This window comes from Corythoichthys intestinalis, chromosome 17, assembly GCF_030265065.1.
Source record: "Corythoichthys intestinalis isolate RoL2023-P3 chromosome 17, ASM3026506v1, whole genome shotgun sequence".
Lineage (NCBI taxonomy): Eukaryota > Metazoa > Chordata > Actinopteri > Syngnathiformes > Syngnathidae > Corythoichthys > Corythoichthys intestinalis.
The window spans coordinates 27,817,740-27,834,527 of NC_080411.1; the positions used below are offsets into that span (position 1 = coordinate 27,817,740).

The 16,788-nt window shown below is 38.0% G+C and overlaps 1 protein-coding gene and 1 long non-coding RNA gene across 8 annotated transcripts in view; both read right to left on the bottom strand.

Annotated features, from left to right (window-relative positions):
- LOC130905104 (uncharacterized) overlaps positions 1-6,906 on the bottom strand; it is a 37,970-nt gene extending 31,064 nt beyond the window's left edge. Inside the window, exon 1 of the long non-coding RNA XR_009061033.1 lies at positions 6,813-6,906. This is a non-coding gene — a long non-coding RNA (uncharacterized LOC130905104). The remainder of the gene's footprint in view (positions 1-6,812) is intronic.
- A 2,615-nt stretch (positions 6,907-9,521) lies between these two features.
- Positions 9,522-16,788, bottom strand: part of pnpla7a (patatin-like phospholipase domain containing 7a) — a 58,035-nt gene continuing 50,768 nt past the window's right edge. For 2 of the 7 annotated variants that reach the window (XM_057818875.1, XM_057818874.1), the window contains exons 35-36: positions 16,673-16,788; positions 9,527-14,107 (exon numbers count right to left, since the gene is read on the bottom strand). In XM_057818875.1, coding sequence (XP_057674858.1) covers positions 13,994-14,107; positions 16,673-16,788 — 230 coding nt within the window. In that variant the 3' untranslated portion in view covers positions 9,527-13,993. The other 5 variants (XM_057818871.1, XM_057818870.1, XM_057818876.1 and 2 more) reach the window with 4 other exon arrangements.

Genomic DNA, 16,788 nt, shown 5'->3' on the forward strand with positions numbered 1-16,788 from the left:
ATAGCACTATTTACACTATTTTGTTGGATATAGTTGATGCTCTCAGTAACAAGGTATTTGTTTTTTGCATAGAAAAACTAGAATTATTAATCCAATTCGTAATGAGCTATTTCAACCTCCCAACTTCTCTGGGGAAATGCATCATCAACTAATTAATGTGCAGAGCTGGGGGAGAATAGGCCACTGTGTTGAGAGAGAGAAGGGAAGCAGAGACACAAAGCTGGATCAATACCCCCCAAAACAAAGAAAAAAAAGTGGTGGATTGACTTGCAGGAAATTTGTCTTTTTCGCCCGAAAAACAACAGCAGTAAGCACAGGATAAATACAAGCGTCTTTTTTGTTCATTTTTGTATCACTGTGACGAAAATCTAGCAGACGAATAAAACTCCCAAAGTATACACTGCTGACCAAAAGTATTGGCACCCCTGCAATTCTGTCAGATAATGCTCAATTTTGCCCAGAAAATGATTGCAACTACAAATGTTTCGGTAGTAATATCTTCATTTATTTTTCTTGCAATTCAAAAATACAAAAGAGAATGGGGAAAAAAATTAAACCATTATCATTTTACACAAAACTCCAAAAATGAGCCCGACAAAAGTATTGGCACTAGAGGTGGGAATCTTTGGGCACATAACGATTCGATTACGATTCAGAGGCTCCGATTCGATTATAAATCGATTATTGATGCATCACAAATCCCTCCGCTTTTAATTTTTTGTACACTAGTTCCAAAATCCTCTCAGGCTAAACAAACTACTATTTCAGTATCAAGTTAACCGTTAAAAACAGTAAATAAAATACTCAAGGCCCCGTTCTGTATCGGCAGTTTTAAACTACATTCAATTAATTTAATGTTCGACGTTTCGACGTGAAAGTTTTAAAACTGTTTCATCATTTAAAGATAGATTCAAGTCAAGATTTTGGCGATTTGGGATTGTTGTTTTTTTTTTTTTTTAGATTAAAAGTAATTAGGTCCGCTACAACAGAGCCTTCTTGAGAAGTCTACCGCTTTAAAATGGCGCCTGTTTACAAGCGCGGCAAAGTCTGTCATTTCGCATCTAGTTCTTGGTATGTGATCTAACACGGCCGTCGTCTGTCATTTCACATCTAGTTCTAGAATATGTGATATCTACCATAGCCGTATGTTGCCGTATGTTTGTAGCAACTAGCAACTTGGTGCTGTTTGTAGCGGCTGACGGCCACATTCAGGTATTATTGTTTTGTTTTTTTTTAATCTAGCGCCATGAGTTGAACATGATATTTACTCTCAGTTCGTTCCTCATAGCGTCCTGAAGGCCGCACTGACTGTGTTTTATTTCCGCTTTACCTGGTATAATTCAATAATCGGAATTTGGATGTTTGTGAATCGTTCTCGAATCTTCCACGGCCGAATCGCGAATAGTCTAAGAATCGGAAATTTCGCACCCCTGTAATTGGCACCCTTTGAAAAATCATGTGATGCTTCTCTAATTTGTGTAATTAACACCACATAACAGGCGCATAACAGGTGGTGGCAATAACTAAATCACACTTGCAGCCAGTTAAAACGGATTTAAGTTGACTCAACCTCCGTCCTGTTTCCTTGTGTGTACCAAATAGCGCATGGAGAAAAGAAGACCAAAGAACTGTCTGAGGACTCGAGAAGCAAGACACACACACACATTGTGAGGAAGCATGGGCAATCACAAGGCTAAAAGTCCATCTCTAAAGACCTGGATGTTCCTGTGCCTACCATGCGCAGTGTCATCAATAAGTGTAAAGCCCATGGCAGTGTGGCTAACCTCCCTAGATGTGCACGGAAAAGAAAAATTGAGAGATTTCAGTGAAAGATTGTGGGGATGGTGGATAACACATCCTATTTACATGATAGGGATTTCTTTGTGTCAATCCGAAACCATCAGTCAGAACGAACCAAATTCACGTGTGGGTCAATTCTTGGACCACTCTTATTTAACATCTATATGCTTCCCTTAGCTCAGATAATGGAACAGTATGACATCTCCTATCACGCCTATGCAGATGACACACAACTGTACATTTCTGTGTCCCCACATGATTATAGTCCCTAAGTCTCCCTTGAGTAAATGCATTCATCAAATCAATGAATGGATGTGCCAGAATTTTCTCCAGTTAAATGTAGAGAAGACAGAGGTGATCATTTTTGGGCCAAAAAAGGAAAGGTCAAAGATAAGCAGGCAACTTAGCACAATGTCACTTACAGCTACAAATCAAGTCAGAAACCTTGGTGTAATTATTGACTCAGACCTAAAATTTGATAGCCATCTAAAGTCCGTCACTAAATCTGCTTATTACCACCTAAAAAATATAACCAGAATTAAGGGGCTTCTGACTCAACAAGACATGGAAAAATGTATGCATGCATTCATTTTCAGCAGATTGACTATTGCAACGGTATATTTACGGGTCTTGATCAAAAAAACAGTCAGGAAGCTGCAGCTAGTACAGAATGCTGCAGCCAGAGTCCTCACAAATACAAGGAAGCTGGACCACATTACACCGGTTTTGAAACCGCTACACTGGCTTCCAGTGAGTCAAAGGATAGACTATAAAATACTACTGCTCGTCTACAAAACACTTAATGGACTTGGACCAAAATACATGCTTGATTTGTTAGATTCCTATGAGACATCTAGACTCCTAAGGTCGTCTGGAACCGGTCTCCTGCATGTTCCAAGAACAAGAACCAAGCAGGGTGAGGCAGCATTTAGTTATTATGCTCCTCACCTCTGGAACAAGTTACCTGAACGTCTGAAGTATGCTCAAACTGTTTGCTCTTTTAAATCAGGGCTAAAAACGCTTTTGTTTAGCACTGCATATCCATAACTGTCTATATATTTCAATCTACTTGCTTTCTATTCCTCTTGTGCTTATCTCCATTGCTGATTTCAATTATTATTAGTAGTAGTAGTTTTTGTTTTATTTTTATTCATGTATTTTTATTCTATTTGTGATTAAATGCGATTTTTATGTATAATTTTATTTCCGATTTTGATTGTCTTGGTTTTTACGTTGTATTGATTTAAATGTGATTTTTATGATCTTCATGTGATGTAAAGCACTTTGAATTGCCTTGTGTTGAATTGTGCTATGTAAATAAATTTGCCTTGCCTTGCCTAAAGAACCTCGACTAAAATCCAAACAAGTTCAAGCTGTCCTGCAGTCCAAGGGTACAACAGCGTCAACCTGTAGTGTCTACTACTATGGTAGGATACCCAGAAAGACCCCACTTCTAACCCAAAGTCAAACATTGTGGAGGTTCCCTGATGTTTTGGGGTTGCTTTGCTGCTTCTAACACTGGACTGCTTGACCGTGTGCATGGCATTATGAAGTCTGAAGACTACCATCAAATTTTGCGGCATAATGTAGGGCCCAGTGTGAGAAAGCTGGATCTCTCTCAGAGGTCATGAGTCTTCCAGCAGGACAATGACCCAAAACACACTACAAAAAGCACTAGAAAATGGTTTGAGAGGAAGCACTGGAGACTTCTAAAGTGGCCAGCAATGAGTCCAGATCTGAATCCCATAGAACACTTGTGGAAAAGTGGAGAAAATGGCAGTTTGGAGAAGGCACCCTTCAAATCTCAGAGACCTGGAGCAGTTGGCCAAAGAAGAATGGTCTAAAATTCCAGCAGAGCATTGTAAGAAACTCAGTGATGGATACCGGAAGTGGCTGTTCGCAGTTATTTTGTCAAACAGTTGTGCTCCCAAGTATTAGGCTGAGGGTGCCAATACTTTTGTCTGGCCCATTTATGGAGTTTTGTGTAAAAGGAAAATGATTTAAATGTTTTATTTTATTTTGTGTTTTTTCATTGCAAGCAAAATAAATGAAGATATTACTTACCTAAGCATTTGTAATTGCAATCATTTTCTAGGAGAAATTGAGAATTATTTGACCGAATTGCTGGGGTGCCAATTCTTTTGGTGTACGTGCCTAATTATAGCGGTACAATATCTTAAATTTTTTTCATCTTAATTGTATATTTTTTCTTCAGTGGAGGCTGAAAGTGTTGCTAGATGCAGTGGAAATATATACGTTTTATACTTTTCACTAGGGATGTCTCGATCGATCACGTGATCGGAAATCGGGCCGATCGCGCCATTTTTCAGAGGATCAAAATCGGGTGAAAAGGATCGGGTGTTTCATTAAAAAAATACAGTATATTTATATTTCTCTGCTTCATGCTCGTACAGCGACACAAACTCTCATCCTCCCTCCTGCTGAGCAGTGCGGTCAAACTGTCCAGATTGTGTTTAGTACTTAAAGTGCGTATGAAACGAGAAAAAAAGTCTTAAATAGGATTATTATGTGAATTAGAATCATATTTTGAGACGATCTGACTATATACAACAATTTAGCAAAGCGCAGATGGCGAGAAATTAGTCTTTTAATCTGCCGGTTAGCCACGCCTAACATTATAGGGCTCTAGCGTCCCAAGAGGTGGATGACGTCAGTGGAGTCACGATTTCATCTGATTTAGTATGCAGCCCACTGAGTGGGAATTATTCACAACGACGAAAACACGACGAAGAGTGCCGCAAAATGTCATTGTTTCAGTCTCTCTACTCCAATATTTTTACAGGATTTTCTTTTTATTGAAATATTTTCCCCAATAGCTAGACAAATGGCTTGAGAAGGAGCAGTCAGCCCGTTGACGGGGAATTATTCAGAATGAGGAAAACGTGACGAAGAGAGCCGCAAAATGTCATTGTTTCAGTAGCTCTACTCCAATATTTTTACAGGATATTATTTTTTTTATCCAAGTATTTTTCCCCAATAGCTAAATAAATGGCATAATCATGAGAAATAACAGTCTTGTGCTATATGGACTATGAAATAATAAAAATCCATTTATTTAAGACGACATGGCAAAATTACTCCATAATGGTCAAAACTGTCGACTTCACCTTTACTGTCGCACCTCCCGAACGATATTTTATGCCACCTAAATCGGGCTTATGTCATTTCCCTTCCCCGGCTTCGGAGAATGTAAACAAACCAAGAGGTGTGACAGCAAGCCGACATGCTAACCCATACCGAGTGATGTTTCAAAGTCTTCGAAGCGGAAAATTACACGTAACTAGCACGGATCATTTCACATGACGACTGGGTTGTTGATTGTCTTCGCGGATCGGCAAACCATCCGGGGGAGAGCAATTTACAGCTAGTTCCTAGCTACTACGGACAGGGGAGCTCGCTGGGGAAGCAGCTGGACAATCTTGCTAATGTGTATGAGGAGAGCTTTTTACATGCCCATTCATGATCAAACGTAAGTATTCCTTTATTTAAAGAAAGTTTGTACTATTTACTTTGTAATCGCTGTACTCGCGGCTATTTTTAACACAAAGTTGCAATTTCTGATCGGTTGGAAAATTTGACTGAACACCGGGCACTTGGATGAAGAGGGGAATAAGCAGAGTATACTAGTAGTGCTCTCCTCGCGGGGGGATGTGCGACAAGCCGCCGGTCGTCGGCCGAGGGGACTAGGAGCATGTCACAAAATGCAAGCCACCTACATATTAAAATGATACCAGTATTTGACATAATACAAAACACAATGTTTACTCACTTCCTCGTCAGTCCCATGGTCCCCCAGTAGTAGGGCTTGTTTTGGCCAATATCCACCGGTGAATGGTAACCTTTTGGAACCCCAAAAAGGCGCACACGCCTTTCCCTCCTACAGCAAGATTTTTCTGCAGCCGTTTGGCTGGCGTGATGCAAAAAATAAACATATAAATCCGCAAAATCAGCTGAATCCTTAGTCCTCATACAACAGTACGGCTGTATAGTGAAGACGACTCCTTCCTCCGAACACGTCATAGCGCCTTCTTTCTCAACTCGAGACTGTTGCCGGAAGTCACTCATTTTCATGGCGCGGGATTTTAAAAAACTAAATAATCGCTTCCACACATCCAAGCGGTCCATTTCATTCAGGAGCATAAAATACCGCGTGTATTATGAAGTAAACATGCTTTTTCGTGTCACAGGCACGTTAAAGTTAATGATGATTGACAAGTTTTTAGCTTTGATCTTGCCAGAGAAGCTTGGTAGCTCTACGATGAAAGGCACAAATCTGTCAAGCATCATTAAACTTGCATAAGTGAGCTGTGACAACTCACTGTGTAAATAACAGTGTCAAAGCGTGAGTGAACTCACTCTATCAAGCACTTAATAGACACAAGATTTTTTTTGTCACATTATTCTTGTTTCAAAATAATTCACATTTTGAAGGCAGCACGGTGGGACAGTCACATTTGGAACTTTTGTTTAAAAAAGACTTTGTCAATATCTGATCGGGACGGTATTGGCAGATTCTCAAAATCTGGTGACTCGGGTGCAAAAATATGCGATTGGGACATCCCTACTTTTTACTATCTTGTAGTTGGACATCGGAAATTCTTATGTCGGTGTTGTCCCAAAAGGCTACTGATTTAAGAGCCTTTGGGTGGGGTTGAAGTAAAACTGTATGCAGTCAGATTTCTAACAGAATCAGATTTTTACATTATCAAGCATGTGCCAATTATACACTAACATTAACTCAAATAGGATACATATATTGCAGTTTGCTTGATCACTTTTGAGTTTGCGTGTGTGAAATGTGGTAGGGTCATAGGCACCCACTGGTGATTTTGTCACATTAGCAGCATGCAGTTGGAATATGACTTCACTGCATCGAATTCGTGGAGACGGATTTTGGAAAGTGAAATGGGTTTGTGGCCTTTCAAAGATAGCTTGATTTATAGAAGGTTAAATGGAACAGCGTAAACACACATAAATATCCCTTTGTCTACCTTTCTTCAGAATGCTTTGTCGTCCTCCGCCTGTGTTGCATTGCCTGCTGTCCCTCTTCTTGTGCCTACACGCTACCTAGGAAACGTAGACAAATAGGACTGAAGCAAGTAAATGGGTCACACCTTTGTTTGAGAATTAATGTGATGTGGCCAACATTAAAAAAAAAAAAAAAAAAAAAAAACAATGTATATTTCATAGTACTTTTGTATTTATGAATAAAAGCTGTTACCTGTATGTGCGAGTGTTTTTTAGTGAGAAATGCTACATAAAAGGTTAACAAATAAGCAGCATTTGCTTGGTTGAATACACTTGTAATGTTACATCAGTCTCGACCAATGTATTGATTGGTTAAGCACAATCAATTGAAAAAATTAACAAAACGATAAACATATCAACATTGTCATCTTTTAGATTTGTCATTTTGTTCAAATGAATGGTTTTCATTCAAATGTCTAAAATGTTAGACCGACAAAACCGTCAAAAACATCCACATTGCATATATTTTTTAATCGTTTTGGATGAAATGTAACCCTTAATGTTAAACGTGGACATTAAATTGATCAAAAGCCCTTGAATCGAATAAAAACTGACTGTAATATCGGCAAATATTGTAGCGCTGTCCAAGGAAACAATATTACTGTATATCCCCATGAGTCATGACATTGATTTAAACACATAAATCAGGGGTGCTCATCGTTTTCTTTGCTCTTTTTCAAGAAGACAGCCTCCCGCGATCTACCTTAACAGCTGGGGGGCGGGGCGGGATTGCATAACCACATATGTTGCTCACACAAAATATCTATGTACATTTTAAAAAATAAAATACTTTTCCCTTGATGCATTGCGATCGACTGGTAGATGACAATCAACTGGTAGATCGTGACTAACGTAATGGGCACCCCTGCCCTAAAGCTTTAATGCGAGGGGAGAAAAACCTTAATTTTGCCCAAATACCGTAAAATTACAGGCTTTAAAAAAAAAAAAATATATATATATATATATATATATATATATATGTTTCTATTTTCAAAGTAACGTTTGATCATATTTCCCCATTTACAGTAAAAAAAACAAACAAACAAAAAAAAAAACAGTCCCTCCATTTATGGTTCTTCAATGTGTTAAATGCAGAAAAAACATTTTTGGTTTTATAGTATAGTTCACTGTTGCGGTCTTACAGTATTGTGCTGTATTATTATTATTTTTTGTATTGATTTAATGTAGATTGATTGAAAGAATAAAGCAAAAGCATGTTTTGAAGACCATTTTAATCGTGCCAGTCAGTGGCCTATATTGTGGTCATGTATCAAGTAGAGGTGTAGCAAAATATCAAAATGGTGATATACTGTATTGGCCCGAATATAAGACTGTGTTTTTTGCATTGAAATTAGACTGAAAAAGTGGGGGTCGTCTTATATTCGCGGTCTAGATGTTGTACCCATTCACGATGCTAGATTGCGCCAGATATCATTGAAGCGATGTTCTGTCATGACAGATCTCAGCTACTCTCAAGTTTAACCAGTTTGCATTATTTTATTGCAATGTTTTTCCTTATTCAGATTTGTTTCAAGACTACAGTTACAGTTAAGACTTCACTTTGATGTTTAATGCAGTTATTGCAATTTTGCTGTTTTATCACAATAGATTGGTTTATTTATATTTCAAAAACCAGAAGCCATTCATTTACAAATGGGATTGCACTTTAGTTTACATATTTAAATGTTCATATATTAAGATTTGATTAAGGCAAAATAACATGCTCCCCCCCCCCCCCCCCCCCCCCCAAATATGTTATAATCATTTTTTTCAGATGTACTGCAATTGTTTTCTGTATAAAAATTAATTTGGTGTTAAAAGTCTTTTTTTCAAACTTGAGTCTTGAAAAATAGGGGGTCGTCTTATAATAAGGGCCGTTTTATATTCGGGCCAATACGGTATATCGTGATACTTTGCAACCCAAAAGGTTATCGAGATGCTCGTGCCAAGAATCAATACATTGTTTTAAAAAATGTGTCAGTTTTAAAAAAGGAACCAACAAGTTGCTACCAAAATCTTTCAGTAGAATATTGTCTCTGTTGAATGAATGGCTGCCATTGACTGTATTAGACTGGGAGGGAAGAACGAACGTTCGTTCTTTTGAAACCAGAGTATTCACAGCCAGTCTTTCTGATTTTCGGGGCATTTACAGGTCATTTTCGGTTGAGTTTGAGTCACTGCCTATTCATTTGGGGATATTCCCAGGTCACTTCCTGTTGTGTAACCCAAAATGAACAGGGAGTGACCCAAAATCGACAGGAAGTGACTTAAAATCGACATCAACCTGAACTGCCCTAAAATTAAACTAATTGGTTGCCATTGCCCGCCGCAGACGTCCAATCTGTTTGAAATGGAAAGGATGGCAGCCACCCTACCAGTTCAAATGAATTGGACATCTACTTAACTCACTTCAATTCACAGCAGATTAAAAAAAAAAAGCTTGTTTTTCCGTTGACTACTTCTTTAGTAAAATATTGTAAATTATTTCCTGACCCATGTATCGATAATTGTTATATCGCCATATCGGGAACCTTGTATCAACATTATCGTATTGCATGTTACCGAGAGTTTCCCATCTCTAGTATCAAGGCAAAATCATACAACCTGTATGATTTTCCAAAGACTGTAAATGCCAAAAACCACATGGTCATTGCTTTCTTTAATCATTTATTTATAATAAACAAAATACAAACTACACAATAGTGGTTTGTCAGTAACAAATGATTCATACACATAAAAATACAACAAAAATACTATTCAAGCCATGGCGTGAAGGCATACTGGTTAACATTGTGTGCTTATCAATCAAAGCTAAAAGCTGAAGTTTGGGTGTTTGTTTCAGTCACCTGGCATGCTTCCACACGTAGCCTCAGTGCCTAATCCATCACAGTTTCAAACAAGCTGTAAAACATTCACTGTGGCCCAAAACATCAATTTCTTTGTCAGTTCTTTTGAAAACAGCCCAAATGTACAAAACACACCACGAGTAACAACCCCTTGGCTCCAATTAATTGGATGGGGAGAAAAAAGGTTTACATTCCTGTTCGAATGCTAGGATTTAGTGATATCAAAAATTGAGATATAGAAATTATTTGATATTTTTTTGCAACTTTAACAAATCAGATAACATGTTCAAGTGGAACTGAATTAACGAGTACGCGTCTTTTGATAAGTATCAACCTATCACATTCCTATGTCCACTCCGAAAAAAACAATACAATTGCGTTGTACCCTATGTTACATAAATGATTGAAAACATTTTCTATTTATTTCGTCTTGTTTTTTTTCTCCATATCACAAAAACCTACATTAGGTTTGTTAGATCCACCATGCCAAGCATCAGATGCGATGTTTTTGACAGCGCAACCTCAAAGGTCGGAGTCTCTGAAGGTTGCACATTTTTGAGAGCGTATACGTTTCTAAAAATCACATAAAAAATTTCTTGAGTTTAATACCCTACTTGATAACAGTTCAAACATGTCAACTTCAAAGACTTCATTGTAGCCTTAGAGTTAAACAGATTTGCTTTTGGGGCAGTTTTTTGGCACAATGTACAGTAAAATAAGAACAAACCAAACCACAACAAAGGTGCTAATTAGGATGTATATGATGAAATTAGAGATAGTTAACAAAATGAAGCAGTGTTCATCTTTTACTGTATATATAAGGCAATAACCATCCTGTGAAAACTGTTTTAACTTTAGAGCTTATGCTGTACATAGACATTAAGGCATTTGACACATTAACGTAATGAAAAATATACATACATTCGTCATCGCACTAGAAAGAAGAAAGGACTCGAAACAATTTAACAAGTTAGTTGTGTTAGACCACTCTTTTCCCCATCCATCTTATCAAGAGACAATTCTACACTTTCTTTTCTCGGAACAATTTGAACAAGTACCTTGCTTCGTGTTTTTCTAGATCAGTGACAAGTGAAAGACGAATTCCACCTCTTCTACCCCACTTTCTGTAACTTTTCGACATCCCAGTTGTTGTGTCGATAACTTATTTTCCTTTATCGAAACTCAGGAAGCTAGAAACCCTAGAAATGTAATCAGCATTAAAGTCTTGAATTATATATTACTTAGAGAGGATTACTGCAGCAATCAGACTTCACTAAATGATCAATGATTGCGATGACAAATGTTACACTGTTCTACAAAAGCCACTAATGTCTATCAACATTTGCATTGAAGTGCATATCTGGAATGATTTAAAAGCTACTTGTGCATAAAGGCTGAGGTTCTATGTTTTCTGTACAGATTCTTCACTATCCCCACCCATCCATTGGTGCTGTTGGTTGGAGGTTGGAACAATAAATCTCGCATGGCAAGTCGAGGCAACGCAGGAGCGTCAAAGACTGTCCAGTAAATCCAAAGCATTTCACAAGTAAAATTGTCCAAACAGCCAAATCTGTGTGCTGTGTAGGAAGATATCTTTTCAGGCAAGTCTGAATCTTATAATAACACTTAGTTCATTAATAGGCAACAGCAAGGCATTTGCGTTTTCCTGCATGAATTCTGAGATGAAGAAAAGCGAACTGTGCCACTGTTCCTAACAAAACACACATATAGTATAGCTATCAGAAGACACTTTTCAATAGGATTTTGAGAGGATCATCACAGGAGTACTAAGGCCATACTGCACAGAGTATACAGAATGGAAAATTATGAGACTAGACCAAATGTTGACTGATTTGAGTGTTATAAAGTTGAGGTTAAAAGCACTTATGAGACTAAAAATGTAATAGCAAAGAGCAAAAAATTGTAATATCCAGTCATTTTCTGTAGCGCTTTTCATAATCATAGTGATGGCGGTGAGCTGGAGCCTATCCTGGCAGACTTTGGCTGAGGCAGGAACTGGTCGTCAGCCAATCACACTTATCGACAAATAATCATCCGTACTCAGTTTTAATTGGAAAAAAAAAACAAAAAACAAAAAAATGCAGGCATAAGGAGAGATCTAAATCCACACAGGAATGTAAACGCCTGAGTTTAAAACACTAAGAAATAACGGCAGTTGTTTATAAGAGCTTATGCCTGTGAGCATTGTTAAATTGTCCGCATCCATGTTGGATTTTAGTGTTGTTCAAATAACGATTTTTTTAAAGGGGTTACAACAACGCAACTGTTTGTGCATTAACCTAACAGATTTTTTAGGGCACGGTTATTTTTGTTTTCTCTTTGTCTTATGTTTAGTTTGAACGTAAGCTCCAACTGATTGTGACAATGAAATAGTTTGAAGCCTCCTTTTTTGAGCACGTTTCAATATCTGCCAAACTGCTGCTTTTTGTGAAAAGTGGAAGTCATTGCCTCTTTACAGGGATCCCATCTCAATGTTTTGCTCATAAATTAAAGCAAAAAAAAAAAAAAAAAAAAAAAAAAAAAAAAATCCTTCCGATGACGTCACTCAGTCAAATTCCAAATCACACTCCATAAGGGGAGTCACATCAGCCATCAGCCTCTTACTATCGGCAACGATGTGGTGGAGAAGGTGAGAAGCTTCAAATTCCTGGGGGTAACGGTGACTGAGGACCTGTCCTGGGGGGGACCACATCTCCACAGCGGTGGGCAAGGCACAACAACGGCTCTATTACCTGAGGAAGCTGAGGAGCACTCACATCCCCAGACCACTGATGGTGAACTTTTACAACCGTGCCATCAGCAGTGTTCTGACTTATGGATATTTAGTGTTATTTCCAGCTGCACAAAGGCTGACCAGCAGGCGCTCCAGCGCGTGGTGAAAGCTGCCGGGAGAATCACAGCAATGACTCTCCCTGAGATCAGCACCATCTACTCCGCTCGCTGTTTAAAAAGAGTGCACAACATCCTGCGGGACCAGCACCATCCTGCTCACAACCTTTTCCACCTGCTGCCATCAGGGAGAAGGTATAGGTCCATACAGCCCAGAACATCACGACTGGCCAACAGTCTGTACCCACAGGCTGTGAGGCTACTGAACTCTGCCCCTCTCCCCTCTCTGCCAGACAGTAATCCACATCCACCAACAACATTAACTCTGAGCTGGTTTGCATTGTTGCAGTATGTCATTATCCACTATTTCCTCCTCCTTGACCCTTACCCATTGGTTGACAACCAGTAGGCTATACTTGATTGTACTTGATTAACTTATCTGGGTTTTGGTTTTGATTTATGACTGTTTTTAACTGGTATATTTTTGCTCTGCACTTTAGCACTGACATGACCTCATGCTGCTGTGGAATCCTTGTTGTACATATGTCCAAAACTGTGTCAATGTTTACACTGGGTACTGACGGGTATTTATTTTATGGGTTTTGCACTTTACCAACTTAGCTGCATGAGCTGTATGGATGCTCCAAACAAAGTTTCATTGTACTTTTTGTAACAATGACAATAAATATTCTGAATCTGAATCACACTCTCAGAGTTAAATAAATATTGGTGCATTAGTTCAAACATCTGACAACTAGTGTGCAATTCTCCGGTAGGATGTTTAAATGACAGTGTGATTGGCTATATAAAGTGTGCCAGGTGGTTGACGGCTGAATAGTCCAGGGTGTTCTCGCAAAAACAAAAATAATTATACAAAATTGATAACTACAAAAATTGCTTTATATAGGTTAACGCTAATGAGTGACAGGCTCATACTATATGCAGACACGAAACTTACAGTATGTGCCCACACTGTTCTACTTACTCCCAAAAGAAATGTTGTACTTTCCCCCCCTTCATTTATTCATAACATTACAACCTAATTCTGGAATATATAATGAATTACGTCATTAAAAGCTATGTTTCTTCTCCCTAATGTATAATATTTTCGTAATAATTTATAAAATAATTTAAATTTATACATTTTTCAATGATATAATGACTTTTTCTGGTAGTATTACAACCTTTTACTTCTATACTAAAACTTTTTTTCCCCCCTAGTTTTTTGGTTTTGGCCTTAATACTTCTTCATACCTTGTGCCACTCTGGAAATTCTTGACTTATTTGACCCATTTAAACCTCAACTATCTCAATGTGAGAAATGATGGTGGTTTGAAATGAGTGGGACTTGAAGCTGAATGAAGATTAATCCTCAATCCTTCATGTGGTAGAGGCAGGAGTGTAATTGAGGCCCAAGGCGGTCTAGTTTTCCTTTGTTATTGCACTCATCACTTGACGGGTCCTTTGGAAACTACCTCCTGGTTGGTTGAGATGTTCAGTGACTGTTCGTGGCTGGTGCCTGCATTGGCAGGTCGGGTACTTCTTTCATCCAGCTCTTCATCCTGAAAATTTCAAGGTCGTAATAATTTGAGAGTAAGAGTGTAAAATGAAATTCATAGTGTACAGTGGTATGAAAAAGTATCTGAACCTTTTGGAATTTCTCACATTTCTGCATAAAATCACTGTCAAATGTGATCTAATCTTTGTCAAAATCACACGGATGAAAAAAAATCTCTGCTTTAACTAAAACCACCCAAACATTTATAGGTTTTCATCTTTTAATGATGATAGCATGCAAACAATGACAAAAGGGAGAAAAATAAAGTAAGTGAACCCTCTGCCTAAGGAGACTTAAAAAGCAATTGAAACCAATTTTTACAAAACAATGCAAGTCAGGTGTGTGCCCAATCACTGATGAGTGGTTTAAAGTTGCACTGCCCACTATAAAATGATGTCCATCATGGCTCGGTCAAAAGAGCTGTCTGAAGACCTGCGATTAAGAATTGTTGATTTGTATAAATGTGGGAAAGGATACAAAACCATCTCTAAAAGTCTAGATGTTCATCAATCGACAGTCAGAGAAGTTGTCCACAAATGGAGAGAGTTTGGCACTGTTGCTTCTCTCCCAAACAGTGGCCGTCCGTCAAAGATGACGCCAAGAGTTCAGCGCAAAATAGTCAGAGAGGTAAAAAAGAACCATTGAGTGTCTGCTAAAGACTTACAAAAATCACTGGCCCAGTCCAATATCTCTGTGCACACATCAACTATATGTAAAACTATGGCCAAGACTGGTGTTCATGAGAGGACTCCACCGAGGAAGTCACTGCTGGGACAAAAAAAAAAACGTTGCTCATTTAATGTTGGCAAAATGGCACTTGGACACTCCACAGAAGTTTTGGCAAAATACTTTGTGGACTGATGAAACCAACGTTGAATGTTTTGAGAGTAACAATATCATGTGTGGAGGAAAAATGGAACAGCTCACCAACATCAACACCTCATCCCCCCAACATCAACACCTCATCCACACTGTGAACCATGGTGAAGGGAGCATCTTGATTTGGGGCTGTTTTGCTTCCTCAGGGCCTGGACAACTTGCAATCATTCATGGAAGAATGAATTCAAAATTTTATCAGGATGTTTTGCAGGAAAACCTGAGGCCGTCTGTCAGACTGTTGAAGCTAAAAAGAGGATGGACGCTGCAACAAAACAATGATCCAAAACACAGAAGTAAATCAACTTCAGAATGGTTTCAGAACAAAATACATGTTATGAAGTGGCCAAGTCACAGTCCAAAATTGAACCCCATTGAGATGCTGTGGCATAAAGACAGCGATTCATGCCAGACATCCCAAAAATTTGACAGAACTACAGCAGTTTTGCAGAGGAGAATCGGCCAAGATTCGTCCTGATCAATGTGCCAGACTGATCTGCAGGTACAGGAAGCGTCAGGTTGAAGTTATTGCTGTCAAAGGGGGGGCACAAAATATTAAATGTGATGGTTCACTGACTAGATTTTCTTTCACTTATACCTATTTTTCCCCCTTCTGTCATTGTTTGCATAGTATCCACATTAAAATGTGAAAACCTATAAATATTTCGGCGGTTTTAGTTAGAGCAGACACTTTTTTTTTTCATCTGTGTGATTTTGACAAAGATCAGATCACATTTGGTGATTTTATGCAGAAATGTGAGAAATTCCCAAAGGTTAAGATACTTTTTTATACCACTGTATGTCAAGTGACAGTTACTTTAAAACAAATCAATTCCCTAATCCTTTCAGTTGGTTTGTATGCATCAAATATAACAATATAACAAAATCAAATATTATTTTTGTATATTCCTTAACAATATTATCATTTTAAAAATATTTTTTTTTAAAAGGTCAAATTACAATTATGATAACATTTCAGTTTTATGCATTATTATTAGAAAAATGCATTACTAATAAAATATTAAGAATATAATTAAAACATAATGAGGCAATTTCAACCAAGCCACCATCTGTACAAAACACTACATAACAATATTGAATGTCACAGAAACCAAATGGTAAGATTTAACTTAAATTTGAATAGCGATGTGAGGGAAGTTGTAACGCCATCCATCTATTTTCTATATTAGTTTTGCTCACAAGAATCACGTTTTGCCAAAGCTTTTAACTTGCCAGCCAATTGTGCTGCACTATGATTATAATAAGAATAAGATAATACAATATTAAAAGAATTAAGAATAAAGTTGTATTCCCCATTATCCTTACGATATATTTGAAGAATTTGCGTTAAAAATGACTGGGGGAGGGTAATGTAAAAAAATAAATAAATAATAATTTCCATAAAATCACCAAAACAATGCTTCAGGAAAATTAAGAAAAAGTTTTTGAGTTTTGAACATCAACTATTACAAATTTTATGTTAAAACTTTCAACATGTGAACAATCAAGTGTTTTCTCTGGTCTCACCTTTTTTTTTTTTTTTTTTTTCGCAGTATGATGAGCTTGACATTTAGTGCATGTGGTGGTCAATTCCTTTTTTAACTTTAACCATTTGTTGTCTAATGTGTCTGTCATGATTCAGCAGTAGTAGTGTTTGAAAGAGATCACCCGCCCGACAACCGGAGGCCCGCACCGTGTCCGCAGTCTCCTCCCCTTCAGTATGCTCTCCATAGTGACCGTATAGCTCCAGGTCAGACAGTGCGCTCTCCACTGCCTCCTCGTCATAGTCAGTGTGGTAGTCTGACTCTT